At 37.7% G+C, this 25,638-nt stretch overlaps 1 protein-coding gene across 1 annotated transcript; it reads right to left on the bottom strand.

Annotated features, from left to right (window-relative positions):
- Positions 1–294: 294 nt before the first annotated feature.
- Positions 295–25,638, bottom strand: LOC138907313 (uncharacterized). Its single transcript, XM_070197907.1, has 6 exons — positions 25,449–25,638; positions 24,874–25,143; positions 24,645–24,769; positions 899–1,031; positions 640–732; positions 295–536 (listed from the first exon to the last, which is right to left on the bottom strand). Exons 1-6 carry the CDS (start codon positions 25,636–25,638, stop codon positions 295–297), a joined length of 1,053 nt encoding a protein of 350 aa, XP_070054008.1.

Below are 25,638 nucleotides of genomic sequence, written 5' to 3'. Positions count from 1 at the left end.
AGGTACTCGTTTTTTTTTTTCTTTTGCCTTTGAATGGCTTCTGCCGAAGCTTTATTGCTTCAAGGCCTAAGCCTTTTGCTTCTTTTGCTCTCGTACTGGGCTTTGGCCCTAATCCCCTTGTTTTTGTTTTGTTGTTGTTGGTCTTGTTTTATTTGTTTATCTTCATTCTTTTCAATTCTATTTATTTAGGTAAATAACTAATAGGCCCAAATTTAAATATGCGGTATTACATTCTCTCCACCTTATGAAATTTTGTCCCCGAATTTAGCTCAGGTACGTACCTGTAGACTGAAATTAATGAGGATACTTAACTCGCTTAGCGTCTTCTATTTCTCGTGTAGCTTCTTTAACAGTATGATTTCTCCATAAGACTTTCACGAACACAATATTTTTTGATTGTAGCTTTCTTACTTGTCTATCAACAATAGCCATCGACTCCTCCTCGTAGGACAACTTCTCATCAAGCGGTATAGTAGGTACTTCAAGCGCCTGAGATGAGTCTGATATACATTTTCTTAGCATAGAGACATGAAACACTGGATGAATAAAAGATAACTCAGGAGGAAGTGCAAAACGATAAGCCACAGCTCCCACACGGTCTAGTATCTCATACGGTTTTATAAACTGGGCTCAACTTGCCTCTTTTCCCAAACCGCATCACACCTTTCATAGGGGAGACTCCTAGGAACACATTGTCCCCAATTGTGAACATTAAATCTATTCTTCTCTTATCTGCATAAGACTTTTGTCTACTTTGATATATGAGTAATCTCTGTCTGATCTACTGGACCTTGTCAATAGCTTCTTGTACTAAGTCGGGTCCAAATAAGTTAATCTCACCAGCTTCAAACCATCCGATAGGTGAATGACAATGCTTCGTACTGTGCCATTTGAATACTGGAATGGAAGCTATTGTTGTAAGCAAATTCAGCTAAAGGTAGATAAGCATCCCAACTACCTCCAAACTCAAGAATACAAGCTCTCAACATATCCTCTAAGATCTGTATAGTACGTTCTGGTTGCCCGTCTGTCTGTGGGTGAAATGCAGTATTAAGATCCACTCATATACCCAATACTTCTTGAAACGATTTCCAAAAGCGTGAAGTAAATTGTGATCCTCTATCAGAGATGATGGATACTGGAACTCCGTGAAGTCAGAAAATTTCGTTCATAAATATCTGTGCATATCTTACTCCACTATATGTAGTCTTCACTGGCAAAAAGTGAGCTGATATTTTCAATCGATCTGACAATCACCCATACATAGTCATAACCTCTGAGGGTTCGTGGTAGACCGGTGACAAAATCCATAGTAATTCTTTTTCATTTCCACTCTGGAATCTCAATTTGTTGTAGTAGTCTTGTTGGTCGCTGATGCTCAGCCTTGACCTACTGACAAGTCAAACAACTAGAAACAAAGTTAGCAACATCTTTCTTCATACCTTCCCGCCAATAAAATTGCTTTAGGTCATGAGACATTTTTTTGTGGATCCAGGATGTATAGTGTATCTAGAGTTGTGAGCTTCTTCAAGAATAGCCTGTCTCAACCCGTCTACGTCTGCTAAACATAGCATGTCACACATTCAAAGAGCACCATCATTTTCAACAATCATATCCTTGCTTTTACCAGCTAAGGCCTCATCGTTGTATTTGCATAATCGCACATCTTCATATTGTGTGGCCTTAATGCGCTCAACTAATGAAGACTTAGCCTGAGCAAAAGCCAACAATGCCTCTGAATTTCCGACATTAAATCTGACACCGATATCTTCTAGTCTCTAGATATCTTTGGCCAAAAGTCTCTTTGTAGGAGCTATATGTGCCAAACTCTCCATAGATTTTCTGCTCAATGCATCAGCCACTATATTGGCTTTTCTAGGATGATACAAAATAAAACAGCCAGTCTTTGAGTAGTTCCATCCACCGATGATGCCGAAGATTCAGATCTCTCTGCTGAAATATATACTTCAGACTTTTATGGTCCTTACAAATCTCACATGTTTCGCCGTATAGGTAATGCCTCCAATTTTTAGAGCAAATACCACTACAGCCATCTCCAAATCATGAGTAGGATAATTTAACTAGTGTTTCTTGAACTATCTTGAAGCATAAGCTACAACACAACCATGTGCGTGAGAAGTGCGAAACATCCTAATCCATCCTCGAAGAATCAGATAATATTGCAAATCCTCTAGAACCTGATGTTAAGGCTAGTGTGGTTGTCAAACACATTTTGAGTTTCTGAAAGCTCTGCTCACATTCCTCATTCCTCTATCCACTGGAACTTTGTTTTTTTTTCTTTGTATTAAGTAGGTTAGTGGCGCTACTATTTGGAGAAATCCTGCACAAAATGCATGTAGTAGCCTACCAAGCCAATTAGTTGTAGATCTCTGTAGGAATAGTTGATCTTTTCCATTTCTGAACTATTTCTATCTTCTTAGAATTTACCATAATCACATCCTTACTTACAATATGCCCAAGGAATGCCACCATTCTAGCCAGAAATCATACTTTAAGGGTTTGGCAAAAAGCTAATATTTTTTTGGCGGCGTCTGCAACGTATTTTTTTCAAGTGATCCTCATGTTCTTTCTCGCGAGGAGAGTATACCAAAATATCATAATAAAGAGTATGATTCCCTTTTTTTAAAAAAAACAACTTAAACACCATATATATTATATCTATGAATGTTGTCGAAGCATTGACCAGTGCAAAAGGCATCACAAGTAACTCATAATGTATGTACTGAGTTCTAGAGGCTAACATCAAATTATATTCCTTTCTCATTCTAGTGGTAACCAGACTAAAGATTAATCTTTTAAAAGTTGGCGGCTTCTTTTAATGGATCAACCAAGTTATCTATACGAGACAATGTGTATTGTGTATCGTTACCTTATTCAATTGTATGTAGTCGATATACATTCTTAGGGACCTATTTCTTTTCTTTTTTTTATTTTTTATTTTTTTTACAATATTGATGCACCCCATGGTAAAACACTCGGTATGATAAGACCTTTATCCAATAGGTTTTGCAACTGTTCATTTAGCTCTATCAATTCCATCGGTGTCATATAATATGGTTTGTGTGCCATGTGTTTAATTAATACTGAAGTCTATTTCTTTTATTGGATGTGTCTTGGTAACTCCTTATGAAATATTGAGAATTCTCGTACTACTGGTACCTCTTCAAACTATGAGTCTCATTTCCTATGTCCAGTCATTCCAAATGATGTGTCTCATCTCATATGTCCATTGACCATAGTTATGAGACCCATACCACCTTTCTTCAATTATTATTCAATCTTGATAATTGATATAACTTTGCCCATTACTGGTAAATGATCATCTTTTAGTACGAAACTGGTCTCACTAGGTATATCAATCAATCTACCTTTACATGGAAATCAGAGGTAGTGTGGCAATAAGATAGCTAATCTATACCCATCGGCACGTCAAAGTCAGCCATATCAAGTACGATTTGGTTATCTAGGATATTCCTTCTCTAAACTCAAATCCAACAAACCTTTATACACATGTTCAACTAATAGAGATTTTTCTTTAGATGTAGCAACCCGAAAAAGGATCGATCAATATCTCAAGATGTCCTTCATTTCTAACTCTTTGATTTGTATTAAAATCCGTACTGAAAGATTTTCTACTCCGTCCTTCTTATTGATTCTTGTACGCCTATTATGTCTCTTACTTAATCTTTATAGTAAGATCGACTTCCTTAATCCAAGTCAAAGTCTTTGTATGTGGGGTTATTGCCTTGTTTGGAGGAACCAATCCTTCGACAAAACCTAAAACTCGAGGTATTGCATCAGACATCGAGTAGGGAGCATATCTATCCTGGTGAGAAAACCGGTGTCATATATTGATAGATTCATTGTCTAAATTAATTCTTAAACTACCTAGCAAATTCATACTTTCAACTGTCAGGAAGGAAGTGACTCATAAACAGTTTAGTGAACTCGTTCCCAAGTTAGTTGCGTTCACCTATCAGTATTCTTAATAGTGAGGTATCATGCCTTGTATTTACTAGCCATGTTCTCCGGTTTGTAAAGTTCGAGCTTCACGGACCTGCCACTGAAATATCCTAGAGTTTATAATACCTTAAGTATTCATGAAGAGCATATGAGTCCTCCAAACTAATAAAATGGTAAACTTAGGAGTTTGTATTTTTTTTTTGGAACTCTATTAATGATACTCATTTGTTCTCAATAATCTTCTAGGTACATGAGGCCTCTAGAACCTTATTTTGTTGCTCATTCTTCTCGTTTCTATCTATTATATCCATCACATCAATTTTTCCTCTGCACAGAGGTAGTTAACTCAATGATAACAATCTCCTAGTTATGGTAGTGGATTAGTATTTACTTCAGGAATGGATTCTATTACACGTCTTGTGGCAGTATGATACCCTATTGCGGTGGCACGGACCTTCCTTGTCCCTTTGTCTCTTCCCATTAGCTAGGAGAGACGACTACTAAAGGCAGCATTTCATGTCCCTAAACCTCGAGCCTTTACTGATATCAGATAATGAAGCTCGAGCCATAGGGTAACAAGATAAATAGTGTTAGATTCATCTATTTGACCCTAGTCATCACACACGTATGGAGGAACAAGAAAGAAAGACCAGGCACATCTATCACGCCCTCGCAGAATCACGATTATCGGAATGGCCAGTTACATAACCATAATTGAGATTCTACTACTGACATGTGCTCCATTAGTCACAAGAATAACCTAGGGCTCTGATACCAACTTTGTCACGACCCAAATTTAGGATCACGGCCGGCGCTTGGGAGCAAGTGCCCCCAAGTAAGCCTCATCGGTATTTTACAGAAAATTTGACAGAGTTTCCCCTAATTTAGGACTATCCAAAAGTTTTCCTATCTCATAAACAAATAACAACCAACCCATATTCACCTAAATCAATCACAATCTTCACCAACTAACCAAAAATGGGTCTTCACCAACATTACCAACCTTATCAACATAATAATACTAAACTCATCTCAAAAATACGGAAAGAAATACAATACTAGTGACTAGTACAATATAATGAACGAATGCTCATGACACTAATAAAAATGACTATGGAGCGACTCTAAGAGTTCATAAGAAAAGACGATAACAAATAAATAAACTCTTTGACCACGCGAACAAGTGCGGGGCTCACCAAGAACTATCAAATCGTGTACTCTAATTAACAAAATTCTCGCTCGTGTCAACTGCTGTCTCTGTAAAAAAAATAGCGGGGAGTGAGTCGCTAACTCAGTGAGTAATAACACTTAACCATAACTGTTTTTAATTCAGGACAAGTCAGAAAACATGCTTGTATAATAATCATAAAAATAAAATGCCCTTTTTAAAACGGTAATAATAATCAGTCTCATCATGTGTTTCCTGTAACAAAATCAATTTAACAATTCAGTAATAAACTCGGTAAATACAGTATCATAGCAAATCTTTATATTTGGAAGGTTTCCAGAAAAGGATCATGTAATCTGTATCACTGTGTGGACCCCTTCGTAAAAAGAGTCAAATATAACTGTAGGTCCCTACTTGAGGGAAAACTGTAACTGTATGCTAGTTCTACCTTCCTACTAGCGAGGGCTATAATTGTACTATGTAATTGGTAAATACAAGGGCTATAATTTTGAATGCATTTTTAAAATAGTACAGGGCATTTCAATTCTTATCAAATCATGTAATCCCATTCTGGTAATGGTTATCATATCTCAAGCAACAGTAAAACATGTATAGTAACAGTGAGAACATTTTAAATAGCTGTAAACATCTCCAGTAAACTATTCAGTACCATATCAAGTAAAGGACTTGTCCCATATGCAGTTTCAAATACTCGGTAACATGTAATATTTTCAAAAATTATGTATAAACCATGCAGGTTATGAAAACACAAATTGCGGTAAGATAACTACTCACATTACTTGTACATGAATACCAAACGCGTCACCTCGAGCACTTCATTCAACTTCTTCAACTACCTACTTGTAACAAAATCAATCTATGTATTTACTTTGTGAGTTACCAACATAATTAGTCCAATCCTTCAAATTTAGTTAACTACCCTGCTTTCATTCCTATGGAACTGAGCATTGATTCTTTCTCAATCACTTAAGTAGCACATATATAGACAGGAAATGTATCTTGTTCTCTATTTGTTCTTACACCCAGATTAATACAACTATTCGTAGAAGAAAAGAAGAATTTTATTTTGATTGCGCAAAAACTATATTCTTCTCGTCAGTTAGTACTTGTACCAAATACTCCTAATCTGTACACGAGTTCTTGGTATAAACTAAAAGAATCTTTATTCAATCTAATAGAAAATTCATTATTTTGCTATATATAAGAACACCTTAAGTTGTTAGTGTTATTCCCGGTCAATATTGCTGTATTTGTAAATATTAATTCTGCAAAATATAAGTTAACGTAATGAAACAATAATAATAAATTCGAGCCCACTGAATTCACAGTATTTCCTTAAGGAATTTAATCCCCTCCTAGTACCCAAGGTAATGGATTATTTCCTCCCAGGATAGAACGAATAACACACTGGTGTAGCGGTACTTCAAACCCCAGTGTTTCGGCGAACACAAAGTTCGGTAGCAAATCACACTTACAGTTGCTTTGTTTGAAGTTAAAAAACAATGCAGAACGAAGGAGTATATACTCAGAAAAACGTATGGAAGTTCTGAGAGGAAGGAGTGCAATGTATAGCCAATTTGTTGAGCGAATTGTATGTTGAGTTTTGTATATTTCTTCAACATTTGCTGCTCATATATATAGCAGCCAAGAAGGAGTGCAAGACCAAACGTCCACCCTTCATGGTGGAGCAAGCATTACATGTTTGTGGAGCAAGCACTTCATGTTTGTGGAGCAAGCACTTCATGGTGGGAAGACCATTATCCGGCTGCCAAATTATCAATACACGGATTGGAAAATATCCGTTTACAAATACGGATAATCTTACGTTAATATTTACTATTAACAAATAAATTTGGTCCAAAAAATTAATCAATCAATCGATCATTTGACCAAATCCAAATCCAAATCCAAATCCGAATCCGAAGCCGAAGCCGAAGCCGAAGCCGAGCCGAGCGAGCGACGACGACGACGGCGCGAGGCTTGCTTTCTTCTTAACTCTTTAAGAGCTACAAGAAGAGCAATTATATATATACCCACCAAAAATATCTTCCACTTCCAATATGGGACAATGTCTCATTGTTAAGAGGGGAAAACTTAAAATTTTACTCAAAATTTCATTTTCCCTCCATTTCCCATTCACCCTCATTTTAAGAATATTACATCTTAAAAAATAAAACCTCAACAATCCCCCACATGAATGGGGAATGGCTATATCACGGAAGTATGCATGAAAAAACTGTGTGATTTACAAGCAAGGATTAATTGCATCTGGATAAGTAGGTTTCCCTTTGAACTTTCCGTAGTAAACTTATGTCGGATATACTCGGTCAATCGGTAGATTTGATATCTTTGAACCGTCGATCTTTGGTGTATACCTAGACAACCATAAGTCACACAATCAACCCTTAACCGTCTTTGGTTCTCATTGTTGTGTTCGTTTCAGCCATGAACACCGCCTGGTTTCATAAGTGCGTAGAGAACTGGCCTTACAAAGTTCTCCTTGAAGCGGCTCACACTTCACACTTAAATAGGTGATTCCTAAACGTGTCATCCTGTAGATACACTATTTGATATACCCCGTATCAAATTTAGAAATCATTAAAAAGCCTTAATGCTTTATCCTTGGTACTGAACATTGTCTCATCACGAGAATGGACTAAAATTTTATTTGACAATGTTGAACCGTCATTAATGACTTTGTTTGATCTCTTTGAACCTAGATCTTGGGATCTCCAGTCTTCTAGGTAGAGTTACCGCCACAATGACTTGTTCTCGGCCATAGCCCCATTCCCCTTGATGATTTCTCAACTACCTCTCTAGTTAGGCCTTTTGTAAGTGGATCCGACACATTATCACTTGACTTTACATAGTCAATTGTGATAATTTCTCTAGAGAGTAATTGCCTAACGGTTTTATGTCTTCGTCGTATATGACGAGATTTACCGTTATACATGACGCTCCCAGCCCTTCCAATTGCCGCTTGACTATCACAATGTATGCATATTGGTGCCAACGGTTTGGGCCAAAATGGAATGTCTTCCAAGAAATTCCGGAGCCATTCAGCTTCTTCACCGGCTTTATCTAAGGCTATGAATTCAGCCTCCATTGTAGAGCGGGCAATACATGTTTGTTTGGACGACTTCCAAGATACCGCTCCTCCACCAATAGTGAATACATATCCACTCGTGGACTTAGAATCAGTTGAACCGGTGATCCAATTTGCATCACAGTATCCCTCAATCACCGCAGGGAAATTACTGTAGTGCAATTCAAAGTTCTGGGTATGTTCTAAATATCCCAAAACTCGTTTCATTGCCATCCAATGAGATTGGCCTGGATTGCTCGTATATCGACTCAGTTTACTTATAGCACAAGCTATGTCTGGTCGTGTACAATTCATGATATACATTAAGCATCCCAATACACGAGCATAATCCAATTGTGATATGCTTTGGCCTTTGTTCTTTGCTAATGCAAGATTCACGTCAATTGGAGTCTTTGCAACTTTAAAGCCCAAGTGCTTGAATTTTTCAAGTACTATCTTAATATAATGAGATTGTGACAATGCCAGACCTTGAGGAGTCTTATTGATCTTAATTCCCAGAATTAAATCAGCAACTCCCAAGTCTTTCATATCAAACTTGCTATTGAGCATACGCTTAGTAGCATTTATGTTGGCAATGTCATTACTCATTATCAACATATCATCCACATATAGGCAAACAATGACTATGTGATTTGGAACATTTTTAATGTACACGCATTTATCACATTCATTTATCTTAAAACCATTTGACAACATTGTTTGGTCAAATTTCGCATGCCATTGTTTGGGTGCTTGTTTTAGTCCGTAAAGAGACTTAACAAGTCTACATACCTTCTTTTCTTTACCTGGAACCACAAACCCTTCAGGTTGTTCCATGTAAATTTCTTCCTCCAACTCTCCATTTAAGAAGGCCGTCTTAACATCCATTTGATGAATTTCAAGACCATACACTGCAGCTAATGCTACTAACATTCGTATGGACGTAATTCTTGTAACTGGAGAGTATGTATCAAAGTAGTCTAGACCTTCTCGTTGTCTATACCCTTTGACTACGAGCCTTGCCTTGAATTTATCAATAGTGCCATCATCTTTGATTTTTCTCTTAAAAATCCATTTAGAACCCAAAGGTTTATTTCCAGGAGGAAGATCAACCAATTCCCATGTATGGTTGTTCAATATGGATTCTATTTCACTATTGACTGCCTCTTTCCAAAACAATGATTCCGAAGAAATCATAGCTTCTTTAAATGTTTGAGGCTCATTCTCCAATAAGAAAGTCACAAAATCTGGTCCAAATGAAGTAGACGTTCTTTGACGTTTACTACGTCTTGGATTCTCCTGATTACATGTACTTTCTTTTGTTTCTTCCCGAGGTCGTTTAGATCCTTCACCAAACGACTCACATTCCTTTTTATACGGATATATATTTTCAAAAAACTCAGCATTATCTGATTCTATAACCGTATTATTATGAATGTCGGGATTTTCTGATTTATGAACCAGAAATCGATATGCTTTACTATTTGTCGCATATCCTATGAAAACACAATCAACAGTTTTCGGTCCTATCTTTACCCTTTTGGGTTTAGGAACTTGCACTTTTGCCAAACACCCCCACACTTTAAAATAATTCAAGTTGGGCTTCCTTCCTTTCCATTGTTCATAAGGAATGGATTGTGTTTTGGTATGGGGCACTCGATTTAATATTCGATTAGCCGTAAGAATGGCTTCCCCCCAAGTTCGGTGGCAAACCAGAACTTATCAACAACGCATTCATCATCTCCTTTAATGTGCGATTCTTTCTTTCCGCAATCCCATTAGATTGGGGCGTGTAAGGGGCTGTTGTTTGATGAATAATTCCATATTCTAAACATATTTCTTCAAAAGGAGATTCATATTCACCACCCCTATCACTTCTTATCATTTTTACTTTCTTGTTAAGTTGCGTTTCAACTTCATTTTTGTATTGCCTGAATGCGTCTATTGCTTCATCTTTACTATTCAGTAAGTAAACATAGCAATATCGAGTACCATCGTCAATAAAAGTTATGAAATACTTCTTTCCACCGCGAGATGGTATTGACTTCATGTCACAAATATCTGTGTGAATTAAGTCTAAAGGATTTGAATTCCTTTCAACTGACTTATAAGGATGTTTAACATACTTAGATTCCACACATATTTGACATTTTGATTTTTTGCATTCAAACTTGGGCAGTACTTCCAAGTTAATCATTTTCCGCAAGGTTTTATAATTGACATGACCCAAACGTACATGCCATAAATTATTTGACTCAAGTAAGTAAGAAGAAGCTGAAATATTATTATTATTATTTTCAACAACCATTACATTTAGATTGAAAAGGCCCTCGGTGAGGTAACCTTTTCCTACAAATATTCCATTCTTACTAATTACAACCTTGTTGGATACAAAAACGCACTTAAAACCGTGCTTAACAAGAAGTCCAGTAGAGACTAAATTCTTTCTCATTTCGGGAACATGAAGGACATTGTTCAAAGTCATGACCTTGCCAGAAGTCATTTTTAGAAATACCTTCCCATATCCTTCAACTTTTGCTGTTGAAACATTTCCCATATAAACTGTCTCTCCAGGTTCAGCAAGAGCATAGGTAGCAAAAGCCTCTCTAACTGCACAAACATGGCGAGTGGCTCCTGAATCAAACCACCACAGTTTAGGATTTCCCACCAAGTTACATTCAGAGAGCATGGCACACAAGTTATCAACATCATCATGGTTTACTACCATGTTTGCTTGACCCCTTTTCTTGTCTTTCTTCGGAGCACGACACTCCGTAGATTTATGTCCGGTTTTCCCACAGTTGTAGCAGTTTCCACTGAACCGCTTCTTGCTTGGGTTGTATTTCGGACCAGAAGCCTTCTTCCTCTTTTTGTTAGCTTCAACAATATTTGCTCCCATTATTGTTGAATTTCCACGGCCTCTCCTTTCAGCAGCTTTATTGTCCTCTTCGATTCTCAACCGAACAATGAGATCTTCAAGGGACATTTCCTTTCGTTTGTGTTTCAAATAATTTTTGAAGTCCTTCCACAACGGAGGCAACTTCTCAATCATTGCTGCTACTTGGAATGCTTCGTTGATTACAAGACCTTCAACAAGTAGATCATGAATAATCACTTGCAATTCCTGGACTTGAGTAATAACAGACTTGCTATCTATCATTTTGTAGTCTTATATTTCTTTTCAAGCGCATTCCACAATTCTTTGGATGTCTCCATGCTACTATATACATTATACAGATTATCATCCAGTCCGCTAAGAATATAATTCTTGCATAAAAAATCAGAATGCTTCCACGCTTCAATCACGAGAAAGCGTTCATTATCTGGAGTTTTATCCGGCAGATCAGGAATATCTTCCTTGATGAACTTCTGTAGACATAATGTAGTTAAGTAGAAGAACATCTTCTGCTGCCAGCGTTTGAAATCAATCCCGGAAAATTTTCCGGGTTTTTCTGCCGGTGCCAACGCCGGTGTTCGGCTTGTCGTTGCGTTGGCAGTCGCCATCGGAACAGCTTGGTTTTCGTTTTCAGTCATCATCTTTTTCAGAAAAGAATGACACAAACAAACGTTTAATACACGTTTTCAAACTGGAGTAAAAATCACGTAGATTTTAATATCCAACAAAACGCCACGAAGGCTTAACTCTCCAAAACGGGAGTACACAAACCACAAAGGTTTTAGTTTGCAGAATAATAAGAATAACACAAGTACAGAAATAAATATTAAATTCCTTAAGATTGTTATTCCCGGTCAATATTGCTGTATTTGTAAATATTAATTCTGCAAAATATAAGTTAACGTAATGAAACAATAATAATAAATTCGAGCCCACTGAATTCACAGTGTTTCCTTAAGGAATTTAATCCCCTCCTAGTACCCAAGGTAATGGATTATTTCCTCCCAGGATAGAACGAATAACACACTGGTGTAGCGGTACTTCAAACCCCAGTGTTTCGGCGAACACAAAGTTCGGTAGCAAATCACACTTACAGTTGCTTTGTTTGAAGTTAAAAAACAATGCAGAACGAAGGAGTATATACTCAGAAAAACGTATGGAAGTTCTGAGAGGAAGGAGTGCAATGTATAGCCAATTTGTTGAGCGAATTGTATGTTGAGTTGAGTATCTTTCTTCAACATTTGCTGCTCATATATATAGCAGCCAAGAAGGAGTGCAAGACCAAACGTCCACCCTTCATGGTGGAGCAAGCATTACATGTTTGTGGATCAAGCACTTCATGTTTGTGGAGCAAGCACTTCATGGTGGGAAGACCATTATCCGGCTGCCAAATTATCAATACACGGATTGAAAAATATCCGTTTACAAATACGGATAATCTTACGTTAATATTTACTATTAACAAATAAATTTGGTCCAAAAAATTAATCAATCAATCGATCATTTGACCAAATCCAAATCCAAATCCAAATCCAAATCCAAATCCGAATCCGAAGCCGAAGCCGAAGCTGTAGCCGTAGCCGAAGCCGAGCCGAGCGAGCGACGACGATGACGGCGCGAGGCTTGCTTTCTTCTTAACTCTTTAAGAGCTACAAGAAGAGCAATTATATATATACCCACCAAAAATGTCTTCCACTTCCAATATGGGACAATGTCTCATTGTTAAGAGGGGGAAACTTAAAATTTTACTCAAAATTTCATTTTCCCTCCATTTCCCATTCACCCTCATTTTAAGAATATTACATCTTAAAAAATAAAACCTCAACAATCCCCCACATGAATGGGGAATGGCTATATCACGGAAGTATGCATGAAAAAACTGTGTGATTTACAAGCAAGGATTAATTGCATCTGGATAAGTAGGTTTCCCTTTGAACTTTCCGTAGTAAACTTATGTCGGATATACTCGGTCAATCGGTAGATTTGATATCTTTGAACCGTCGATCTTTGGTGTATACCTAGACAACCATAAGTCACACAATCAACCCTTAACCGTCTTTGGTTCTCATTGTTGTGTTCGTTTCAGCCATGAACACCGCCTGGTTTCATAAGTGCGTAGAGAACTGGCCTTACAAAGTTCTCCTTGAAGCGGCTCACACTTCACACTTAAATAGGTGATTCCTAAACGTGTCATCCTGTAGATACACTATTTGATATACCCCGTATCAAATTTAGAAATCATTAAAAAGCCTTAATGCTTTATCCTTGGTACTGAACATTGTCTCATCACGAGAATGGACTAAAATTTTATTTGACAATGTTGAACCGTCATTAATGACTTTGTTTGATCTCTTTGAACCTAGATCTTGGGATCTCCAGTCTTCTAGGTAGAGTTACCGCCACAATGACTTGTTCTCGGCCATAGCCCCATTCCCCTTGATGATTTCTCAACTACCTCTCTAGTTAGGCCTTTTGTAAGTGGATCCGACACATTATCACTTGACTTTACATAGTCAATTGTGATAATTCCTCTAGAGAGTAATTGCCTAACGGTTTTATGTCTTCGTCGTATATGACGAGATTTACCATTATACATGACGCTCCCAGCCCTTCCAATTGCCGCTTGACTATCACAATGTATGCATATTGGTGCCAACGGTTTGGGCCAAAATGGAATGTCTTCCAAGAAATTTCGGAGCCATTCAGCTTCTTCACCGGCTTTATCTAAGGCTATGAATTCAGCCTCCATTGTAGAGCGGGCAATACATGTTTGTTTGGACGACTTCCAAGATACCGCTCCTCCACCAATAGTGAATACATATCCACTCGTGGACTTAGAATCAGTTGAACCGGTGATCCAATTTGCATTACAGTATCCCTCAATCACCGCAGGGAAATTACTGTAGTGCAATTCAAAGTTCTGGGTATGTTCTAAATATCCCAAAACTCGTTTCATTGCCATCCAATGAGATTGGCCTGGATTGCTCGTATATCGACTCAGTTTACTTATAGCACAAGCTATGTCTGGTCGTGTACAATTCATGATATACATTAAGCATCCCAATACACGAGCATAATCCAATTGTGATATGCTTTGGCCTTTGTTCTTTGCTAATGCAAGATTCACGTCAATTGGAGTCTTTGCAACTTTAAAGCCCAAGTGCTTGAATTTTTCAAGTACTATCTTAATATAATGAGATTGTGACAATGCCAGACCTTGAGGAGTCTTATTGATCTTAATTCCCAGAATTAAATCAGCAACTCCCAAGTCTTTCATATCAAACTTGCTATTGAGCATACACTTAGTAGCATTTATGTTGGCAATGTCATTACTCATTATCAACATATCATCCACATATAGGCAAACAATGACTATGTGATTTGGAACATTTTTAATGTACACGCATTTATCACATTCATTTATCTTAAAACCATTTGACAATATTGTTTGGTCAAATTTCGCATGCCATTGTTTGGGTGCTTGTTTTAGTCCGTAAAGAGACTTAACAAGTCTACATACCTTCTTTTCTTTACCTGGAACCACAAACCCTTCAGGTTGTTCCATGTAAATTTCTTCCTCCAACTCTCCATTTAAGAAGGCCGTCTTAACATCCATTTGATGAATTTCAAGACCATACACTGCAGCTAATGCTACTAACATTCGTATGGACGTAATTCTTGTAACTGGAGAGTATGTATCAAAGTAGTCTAGACCTTCTCGTTGTCTATACCCTTTGACTACGAGCCTTGCCTTGAATTTATCAATAGTGCCATCATCTTTGATTTTTCTCTTAAAAATCCATTTAGAACCCAAAGGTTTATTTCCAGGAGGAAGATCAACCAATTCCCATGTATGGTTGTTCAATATGGATTCTATTTCACTATTGACTACCTCTTTCCAAAACAATGATTCCGAAGAAGTCATAGCTTCTTTAAATGTTTGAGGCTCATTCTCCAATAAGAAAGTCACAAAATCTGGTCCAAATGAAGTAGACGTTCTTTGACGTTTACTACGTCTTGGATTCTCCTGATTACATGTACTTTCTTTTGTTTCTTCCCGAGGTCGTTTAGATCCTTCACCAAACGACTCACATTCCTTTTTATACGGATATATATTTTCAAAAAACTCAGCATTATCTGATTCTATAACCGTATTATTATGAATGTCGGGATTTTCTGATTTATGAACCAGAAATCGATATGCTTTACTATTTGTCGCATATCCTATGAAAACACAATCAACGGTTTTCGGTCCTATCTTTACCCTTTTGGGTTTAGGAACTTGCACTTTTACCAAACACCCCCACACTTTAAAATAATTCAAGTTGGGCTTCCTTCCTTTCCATTGTTCATAAGGAATGGATTGTGTTTTGCTATGGGGCACTCGATTTAATATTCGATTAGCCGTAAGAATGGCTTCCCCCCACAAGTTCTGTGGCAAACCAGAACTTATCAACAACGCATTCATCATCTCCTTTAATGTGCGATTCTTTCTTTCCGCAATCCCATTAGATTGGGGCGTGTAAGGGGCTGTTGTTTGATGAATAATTCCATATTCTAAACATATTTCTTCAAAAGGAGATTCATATTCACCACCCCTATCACTTCTTATCATTTTTACTTTCTTGTTAAGTTGCGTTTCAACTTCATTTTTGTATTGCCTGAATGCGTCTATTGCTTCATCTTTACTATTCAGTAAGTAAACATAGCAATATCGAGTACCATCGTCAATAAAAGTTATGAAATACTTCTTTCCACCGCGAGATGGTATTGACTTCATGTCACAAATATCTGTGTGAATTAAGTCTAAAGGATTTGAATTCCTTTCAACTGACTTATAAGGATGTTTAACATACTTAGATTCCACACATATTTGACATTTTGATTTTTCGCATTCAAACTTGGGCAGTACTTCCAAGTTAATCATTTTCCGCAAGGTTTTATAATTGACATGACCCAAACGTACATGCCATAAATCATTTGACTCAAGTAAGTAAGAAGAAGCTGAAATATTATTATTATTTTCAACGACCATTACATTTAGATTGAAAAGGCCCTCGGTGAGGTAACCTTTTCCCACAAATATTCCATTCTTACTAATTACAACCTTGTTGGATACAAAAACGCACTTAAAACCGTGCTTAACAAGAAGTCCAGTAGAGACTAAATTCTTTCTCATTTCGGGAACATGAAGGACATTGTTCAAAGTCATGACCTTGCCAGAAGTCATTTTTAGAAATACCTTCCCATATCCTTCAACTTTTGCTGTTGAAGCATTTCCCATATAAACTGTCTCTCCGGGTTCAGCAAGAGCATAGGTAGCAAAAGCCTCTCTAACTGCACAAACATGGCGAGTGGCTCCTGAATCAAACCACCACAGTTTAGGATTTCCCACCAAGTTATATTCAGAGAGCATGGCACACAAGTTATCAACATCATCATGGTTTACTACCATGTTTGCTTGACCCCTTTTCTTGTCTTTCTTCGGAGCACGACACTCCGTAGATTTGTGTCCGATTTTCCCACAGTTGTAGCAGTTTCCACTGAACCGCTTCTTGCTTGGGTTGTATTTCGGACCAGAAGCCTTCTTCCTCTTTTTGTTAGCTTCAACAATATTTGCTCCCATTATTGTTGAATTTCCACAGCCTCTCCTTTCAGCAGCTTTATTGTCCTCTTCGATTCTCAACCGAACAATGAGATCTTCAAGGGACATTTCCTTTCGTTTGTGTTTCAAATAATTTTTGAAGTCCTTCCACAACGGAGGAAACTTCTCAATCATTGCTGCTACTTGGAATGCTTCGTTGATTACAAGACCTTCAACAAGTAGATCATGAATAATTACTTGCAAGTCCAGAAATTTTGCGGCAACGAATTTCTTCATCCCGGCATCTTCAGTCTTATATTTCTTTTCAAGCGCATTCCACAATTCTTTGGATGTCTCCATGCTACTGTATACATTATACAGATTATCATCCAGTCCGCTAAGAATATAATTCTTGCATAAAAAATCAGAATGCTTCCACGCTTCAATCACGAGAAAGCGTTCATTATCTGGAGTTTTATCCGGCAGATCAGGAACATCTTCCTTGATGAACTTCTGTAGACATAACGTAGTTAAGTAGAAGAACATCTTCTGCTGCCAGCGTTTGAAATCAATCCCGGAAAATTTTCCGGGTTTTTCTGCCGGTGCCAACGCCGGTGTTCGGCTTGTCGTTGCGTTGGCAGTCGCCATCGGAACAGCTTGGTTTTCGTTTTCAGTCATCATCTTTTTCAGAAAAGAATGACACAAACAAACGTTTAATACACGTTTTCAAACTGGAGTAAAAATCACGTAGATTTTAATATCCAACAAAACGCCACGAAGGCTTAACTCTCCAAAACGGGAGTACACAAACCACAAAGGTTTTAGTTTGCAGAATAATAAGAATAACACAAGTACAGAAATAAATATTAAATTCCTTAAGATTGTTATTCCCGGTCAATATTGCTGTATTTGTAAATATTAATTCTGCAAAATATAAGTTAACGTAATGAAACAATAATAATAAATTCGAGCCCACTGAATTCACAGTGTTTTCTTAAGGAATTTAATCCCCTCCTAGTACCCAAGGTAATGGATTATTTCCTCCCAGGATAGAACGAATAACACACTGGTGTAGCGGTACTTCAAACCCCAGTGTTTCGGCGAACACAAAGTTCGGTAGCAAATCACACTTACAGTTGCTTTGTTTGAAGTTAAAAAACAATGCAGAACGAAGGAGTATATACTCAGAAAAACGTATGGAAGTTCTGAGAGGAAGGAGTGCAATGTATAGCCAATTTGTTGAGCGAATTGTATGTTGAGTTTTGTATATTTCTTCAACATTTGCTGCTCATATATATAGCAGCCAAGAAGGAGTGCAAGACCAAACGTCCACCCTTCATGGTGGAGCAAGCATTACATGTTTGTGGATCAAGCATTACATGTTTGTGGATCAAGCACTTCATGGTGGGAAGACCATTATCCGGCTGCCAAATTATCAATACACGGATTGGAAAATATCCATTTACAAATACGGATAATCTTACGTTAATATTTACTATTAACAAATAAATTTGGTCCAAAAAATTAATCAATCAATCGATCATTTGACCAAATCCAAATCCAAATCCAAATCCGAATCCGAATCCGAAGCCGAAGCCGAAGCCGAAGCCGTAGCCGTAGCCGAAGCCGAGCCGAGCGAGCGACGACGACGACGGCGCGAGGCTTGCTTTCTTCTTAACTCTTTAAGAGCTACAAGAAGAGCAATTATATATATACCCACCAAAAATGTCTTCCACTTCCAATATGGGACAATGTCTCATTGTTAAGAGGGGGAAACTTAAAATTTTACTCAAAATTTCATTTTCCCTCCATTTCCCATTCACCCTCATTTTAAGAATATTACATCTTAAAAAATAAAACCTCAACAATCCCCCACATGAATGGGGAATGGCTATATCACGGAAGTATGCATGAAAAAACTGTGTGATTTACAAGCAAGGATTAATTGCATCTGGATAAGTAGGTTTCCCTTTGAACTTTCCGTAGTAAACTTATGTCGGATATACTCGGTCAATCGGTAGATTTGATATCTTTGAACCGTCGATCTTTGGTGTATACCTAGACAACCATAAGTCACACAATCAACCCTTAACCGTCTTTGGTTCTCATTGTTGTGTTCGTTTCAGCCATGAACACCGCCTGGTTTCATAAGTGCGTAGAGAACTGGCCTTACAAAGTTCTCCTTGAAGCGGCTCACACTTCACACTTAAATAGGTGATTCCTAAACGTGTCATCCTGTAGATACACTATTTGATATACCCCGTATCAAATTTAGAAATCATTAAAAAGCCTTAATGCTTTATCCTTGGTACTGAACATTGTCTCATCACGAGAATGGACTAAAATTTTATTTGACAATGTTGAACCGTCATTAATGACTTTGTTTGATCTCTTTGAACCTAGATCTTGGGATCTCCAGTCTTCTAGGTAGAGTTACCGCCACAATGACTTGTTCTCGGCCATAGCCCCATTCCCCTTGATGATTTCTCAACTACCTCTCTAGTTAGGCCTTTTGTAAGTGGATCCGACACATTATCACTTGACTTTACATAGTCAATTGTGATAATTCCTCTAGAGAGTAATTGCCTAACGGTTTTATGTCTTCGTCGTATATGACGAGATTTACCGTTATACATGACGCTCCCAGCCCTTCCAATTGCCGCTTGACTATCACAATGTATGCATATTGGTGCCAACGGTTTGGGCCAAAATGGAATGTCTTCCAAGAAATTCCGGAGCCATTCAGCTTCTTCACCGGCTTTATCTAAGGCTATGAATTCAGCCTCCATTGTAGAGCGGGCAATACATGTTTGTTTGGACGACTTCCAAGATACCGCTCCTCCACCAATAGTGAATACATATCCACTCGTGGACTTAGAATCAGTTGAACCGGTGATCCAATTTGCATTACAGTATCCCTCAATCACCGCAGGGAAATTACTGTAGTGCAATTCAAAGTTCTGGGTATGTTCTAAATATCCCAAAACTCGTTTCATTGCCATCCAATGAGATTGGCCTGGATTGCTCGTATATCGACTCAGTTTACTTATAGCACAAGCTATGTCTGGTCGTGTACAATTCATGATATACATTAAGCATCCCAATACACGAGCATAATCCAATTGTGATATGCTTTGGCCTTTGTTCTTTGCTAATGCAAGATTCACGTCAATTGGAGTCTTTGCAACTTTAAAGCCCAAGTGCTTGAATTTTTCAAGTACTGTCTTAATATAATGAGATTGTGACAATGCCAGACCTTGAGGAGTCTTATTGATCTTAATTCCCAGAATTAAATCAGCAACTCCCAAGTCTTTCATATCAAACTTGCTATTGAGCATACGCTTAGTAGCATTTATGTTGGCAATGTCATTACTCATTATCAACATATCATCCACATATAGGCAAACAATGACTATGTGATTTGGAACATTTTTAATGTACACGCATTTATCACATTCATTTATCTTAAAACCATTTGACAACATTGTTTGGTCAAATTTCGCATGCCATTGTTTGGGTGCTTGTTTTAGTCCGTAAAGAGACTTAACAAGTCTACATACCTTCTTTTCTTTACCTGGAACCACAAACCCTTCAGGTTGTTCCATGTAAATTTCTTCCTCCAACTCTCCATTTAAGAAGGCCGTCTTAACATCCATTTGATGAATTTCAAGACCATACACTGCAGCTAATGCTACTAACATTCGTATGGACGTAATTCTTGTAACTGGAGAGTATGTATCAAAGTAGTCTAGACCTTCTCGTTGTCTATACCCTTTGACTACGAGCCTTGCCTTGAATTTATCAATAGTGCCATCATCTTTGATTTTTCTCTTAAAATTCCATTTAGAACCCAAAGGTTTATTTTCAGGAGGAAGATCAACCAATTCCCATGTATGGTTGTTCAATATGGATTCTATTTCACTATTGACTGCCTCTTTCCAAAACAATGATTCCGAAGAAGTCATAGCTTCTTTAAATGTTTGAGGCTCATTCTCCAATAAGAAAGTCACAAAATCTGGTCCAAATGAAGTAGACGTTCTTTGACGTTTACTACGTCTTGGATTCTCCTGATTACATGTACTTTCTTTTGTTTCTTCCCGAGGTCGTTTAGATCCTTCACCAAACGACTCACATTCCTTTTTATACGGATATATATTTTCAAAAAACTCAGCATTATCTGATTCTATAACCGTATTATTATGAATGTCGGGATTTTCTGATTTATGAACCAGAAATCGATATGCTTTACTATTTGTCGCATATCCTATGAAAACACAATCAACGGTTTTCGGTCCTATCTTTACCCTTTTGGGTTTAGGAACTTGCACTTTTGCCAAACACCCCCACACTTTAAAATAATTCAAGTTGGGCTTCCTTCCTTTCCATTGTTCATAAGGAATGGATTGTGTTTTGCTATGGGGCACTCGATTTAATATTCGATTAGCCGTAAGAATGGCTTCCCCCCACAAGTTCGGTGGCAAACCAGAACTTATCAACAACGCATTCATCATCTCCTTTAATGTGCGATTCTTTCTTTCCGCAATCCCATTAGATTGGGGCGTGTAAGGGGCTGTTGTTTGATGAATAATTCCATATTCTAAACATATTTCTTCAAAAGGAGATTCATATTCACCACCCCTATCACTTCTTATCATTTTTACTTTCTTGTTAAGTTGCGTTTCAACTTCATTTTTGTATTGCCTGAATGCGTCTATTGCTTCATCTTTACTATTCAGTAAGTAAACATAGCAATATCGAGTACCATCATCAATAAAAGTTATGAAATACTTCTTTCCACCGCGAGATGGTATTGACTTCATGTCACAAATATCTGTGTGAATTAAGTCTAAAGGATTTGAATTCCTTTCAACTGACTTATAAGGATGTTTAACATACTTAGATTCCACACATATTTGACATTTTGATTTTTCGCATTCAAACTTGGGCAGTACTTCCAAGTTAATCATTTTCCGCAAGGTTTTATAATTGACATGACCCAAACGTACATGCCATAAATCATTTGACTCAAGTAAGTAAGAAGAAGCTGAAATATTATTATTATTTTCAACAACCATTACATTTAGATTGAAAAGGCCCTCGGTGAGGTAACCTTTTCCCACAAATATTCCATTCTTACTAATTACAACCTTGTTGGATACAAAAACGCACTTAAAACCGTGCTTAACAAGAAGTCCAGTAGAGACTAAATTCTTTCTCATTTCGGGAACATGAAGGACATTGTTCAAAGTCATGACCTTGCCAGAAGTCATTTTTAGAAATACCTTCCCATATCCTTCAACTTTTGCCGTTGAAGCATTTCCCATATAAACTGTCTCTCCGGGTTCAGCAAGAGCATAGGTAGCAAAAGCCTCTCTAACTGCACAAACATGGCGAGTGGCTCCTGAATCAAACCACCACAGTTTAGGATTTCCCACCAAGTTACATTCAGAGAGCATGGCACACAAGTTATCAACATCATCATGGTTTACTACCATGTTTGCTTGACCCCTTTTCTTGTCTTTCTTCGGAGCACGACACTCCGTAGATTTATGTCCGGTTTTCCCACAGTTGTAGCAGTTTCCACTGAACCGCTTCTTGCTTGGGTTGTATTTCGGACCAGAAGCCTTCTTCCTCTTTTTGTTAGCTTCAACAATATTTGCTCCCATTATTGTTGAATTTCCACAGCCTCTCCTTTCAGCAGCTTTATTGTCCTCTTCGATTCTCAACCGAACAATGAGATCTTCAAGGGACATTTCCTTTCGTTTGTGTTTCAAATAATTTTTGAAGTCCTTCCACAACGGAGGCAACTTCTCAATCATTGCTGCTACTTGGAATGCTTCGTTGATTACAAGACCTTCAACAAGTAGATCATGAATAATCACTTGCAAGTCCAGAAATTTTGCGGCAACGAATTTCTTCATCCCGGCATCTTCAGTCTTATATTTCTTTTCAAGCGCATTCCACAATTCTTTGGATGTCTCCATGCTACTGTATACATTATACAGATTATCATCCAGTCCGCTAAGAATATAATTCTTGCATAAAAAATCAGAATGCTTCCACGCTTCAATCACGAGAAAGCGTTCATTATCTGGAGTTTTATCCGGCAGATCAGGAACATCTTCCTTGATGAACTTCTGTAGACATAACGTAGTTAAGTAGAAGAACATCTTCTGCTGCCAGCGTTTGAAATCAATCCCGGAAAATTTTCCGGGTTTTTCTGCCGGTGCCAACGCCGGTGTTCGGCTTGTCGTTGCGTTGGCAGTCGCCATCGGAACAGCTTGGTTTTCGTTTTCAGTCATCATCTTTTTCAGAAAAGAATGACACAAACAAACGTTTAATACACGTTTTCAAACTGGAGTAAAAATCACGTAGATTTTAATATCCAACAAAACGCCACGAAGGCTTAACTCTCCAAAACGGGAGTACACAAACCACAAAGGTTTTAGTTTGCAGAATAATAAGAATAACACAAGTACAGAAATAAATATTAAATTCCTTAAGATTGTTATTCCCGGTCAATATTGCTGTATTTGTAAATATTAATTCTGCAAAATATAAGTTAACGTAATGAAACAATAATAATAAATTCGAGCCCACTGAATTCACAGTGTTTCCTTAAGGAATTTAATCCCCTCCTAGTACCCAAGGTAATGGATTATTTCCTCCCAGGATAGAACGAATAACACACTGGTGTAGCGGTACTTCAAACCCCAGTGTTTCGGCGAACACAAAGTTCGGTAGCAAATCACACTTACAGTTGCTTTGTTTGAAGTTAAAAAACAATGCAGAACGAAGGAGTATATACTCAGAAAAACGTATGGAAGTTCTGAGAGGAAGGAGTGCAATGTATAGCCAATTTGTTGCTCATATATATAGCAGCCAAGAAGGAGTGCAAGACCAAACGTCCACCCTTCATGGTGGAGCAAGCATTACATGTTTGTGGAGCAAACACTTCATGTTTGTGGAGCAAGCACTTCATGGTGGGAAGACCATTATCCGGCTGCCAAATTATCAATATTTACTATTAACAAATAAATTTGGTCCAAAAAATTAATCAATCAATCGATCATTTGACCAAATCCTAATCCGAATCGCCGAAGCCGAAGCCGTAGCCGTAGCCGTAGCCGAAGCCGAGCCGAGCGAGCGACGACGACGACAGCGCGAGGCTTGCTTTCTTCTTAACTCTTTAAGAGCTACAAGAAGAGCAATTATATATATACCCACCAAAAATGTCTTCCACTTCCAATATGGGACAATGTCTCATTGTTAAGAGGGGAAACTTAAAATTTTACTCAAAATTTCATTTTCCCTCCATTTCCCATTCACCCTCATTTTAAGAATATTACATCTTAAAAAATAAAACCTCAACAGTTAGTGTTGTTCCTATCCCTTGGTTAGCGGAATAATAACTATCAGTAACTTAGGAATTGAGAAAATATAGTTTACCTTTTTGTTCTCTGATCTGCAAATCTCTTCGCTGAAAATAGGTACTCGGTTTTTTTTCTTTTGCCTTTGAATGGCTTCTGCCGAAGCTTTATTGCTTCAAGGCCTAAGCCTTTTGCTTCTTTTACTCTCGTACTGGGCTTTGGTCCTAATCCCCTTGACTTATTTTATTTTTTTTTTTGTTGTTGTTGGTCTTGTTTTATTTGTTTATCTTCATTTTTTTAATTCTATTTATTTAGGTAAATAACTAATAGGCCCTAACTAAAATATGCGGTTTTACATTCTCTCTACCTTATGAAATTTGGTCCCCGAATTTAGCTCAGGTACGTACCTGTGGACTGAAATAAATGAGGATACTTGACTCGCATAGTTTCTTCTGTTTCTCGTGTAGCTTCTTTAACAGTATGATTTCTCCATAAGACTTTCACGAACACAATTTTTTTTATTGTAGCTTTCTTACTTGTCTATCAACAATAGCCATCGGCTCCTCCTCGTAAGACAACATCTCATCAAGCGGTATAGTAGGTACTTCAAGCGCCTGAGATGAGTCTGATATACATTTTCTTAGCATAGAGACATGAAACGCTGGATGAATAAAAGATAACTCAGAAGGAAGTGCGAAACGATAAGCCACAACTCCCACTCGGTCTAGTATCTCATACAGTCCTATAAACTGGGGCTCAACTTGCCTCTTTTCCCAAACCGCATCACACCTTTCATAGGGGAGACTCGTAGGAACACCTTGTCCCTAATTGTAAATATTAAATCTCTTCTTCTCTTATCTGCATAAGACTTTTGTCTACTTTGATCTGTGAGTAATCTCTGTCTAATCAACTGGACCTTGTCAATAGCTTCTTGTACTAAGTCGGGTCCAAATAAGTTAATCTCACCAGCTTTAAACCATCCGATAGGAGAATGACAGTGCTTCGTACTGTGCCATTTGAATACTGGAATGGAAGCTATTGTTGTAAGCAAATTCAGCTAAAGTTAGATAAGCGTCCCAACTACCTCCAAACTCAAGAATACAAGCTCTCAACATATCCTCTAAGATCTGTATAGTATGTTCTGATTGCCCGTCTGTCTATGGGTGAAATGCAGTATTAAGATCTACTCATGTACCTAATGCTTCTTAAAAAGATTTCCAAAAGCGTGAAGTAAATTGTGATCCTCTATCAGAGATGATGGATACTGGAACTCCGTGAAGTCAGACAATTTTGTTCATAAATATTTGTGCATATCTTACTCCCCTATATGTAGTCTTCACTGGCAAAAAGTGTGCTGATTTTGTCAATCGATCTGACAATCACCCATACATAGTCATAACCTCTAAGGGTTCGTGTAGACCGGTGATAAAATCCATAGTAATTCTTTAGTCTTGTTGGTTGCTGATGCTCAGCCTTGACCTGCTGACAAGTCAAACAACTAGAAACAAAGTTAGCAACATCTTTCTTCAT

Source organism: Nicotiana tomentosiformis, chromosome 3 (assembly GCF_000390325.3).
Source record: "Nicotiana tomentosiformis chromosome 3, ASM39032v3, whole genome shotgun sequence".
In the NCBI taxonomy this organism is placed as follows: Eukaryota; Viridiplantae; Streptophyta; class Magnoliopsida; order Solanales; family Solanaceae; genus Nicotiana; species Nicotiana tomentosiformis.
The sequence above is the reverse complement of the archived record's forward strand: the minus strand, read 5'-3'. Positions and strand labels throughout refer to the sequence as shown.

Coding starts and splice junctions, on each gene's coding strand:
- LOC138907313 (XM_070197907.1), bottom strand. CDS start 25,638: ATGAAGAAAGATGTTGCTAACTTTGTTTCTAGTTGTTTGACTTGTCAG. Junction 24,770..24,873: donor GATGCGGTTTGGGAAAAGAG/GCAAGTTGAGCC, acceptor TTATTCATCCAG/CGTTTCATGTCTCTATGCTA. Junction 537..639: donor GATGCGGTTTGGGAAAAGAG/GCAAGTTGAGCC, acceptor TTATTCATCCAG/TGTTTCATGTCTCTATGCTA.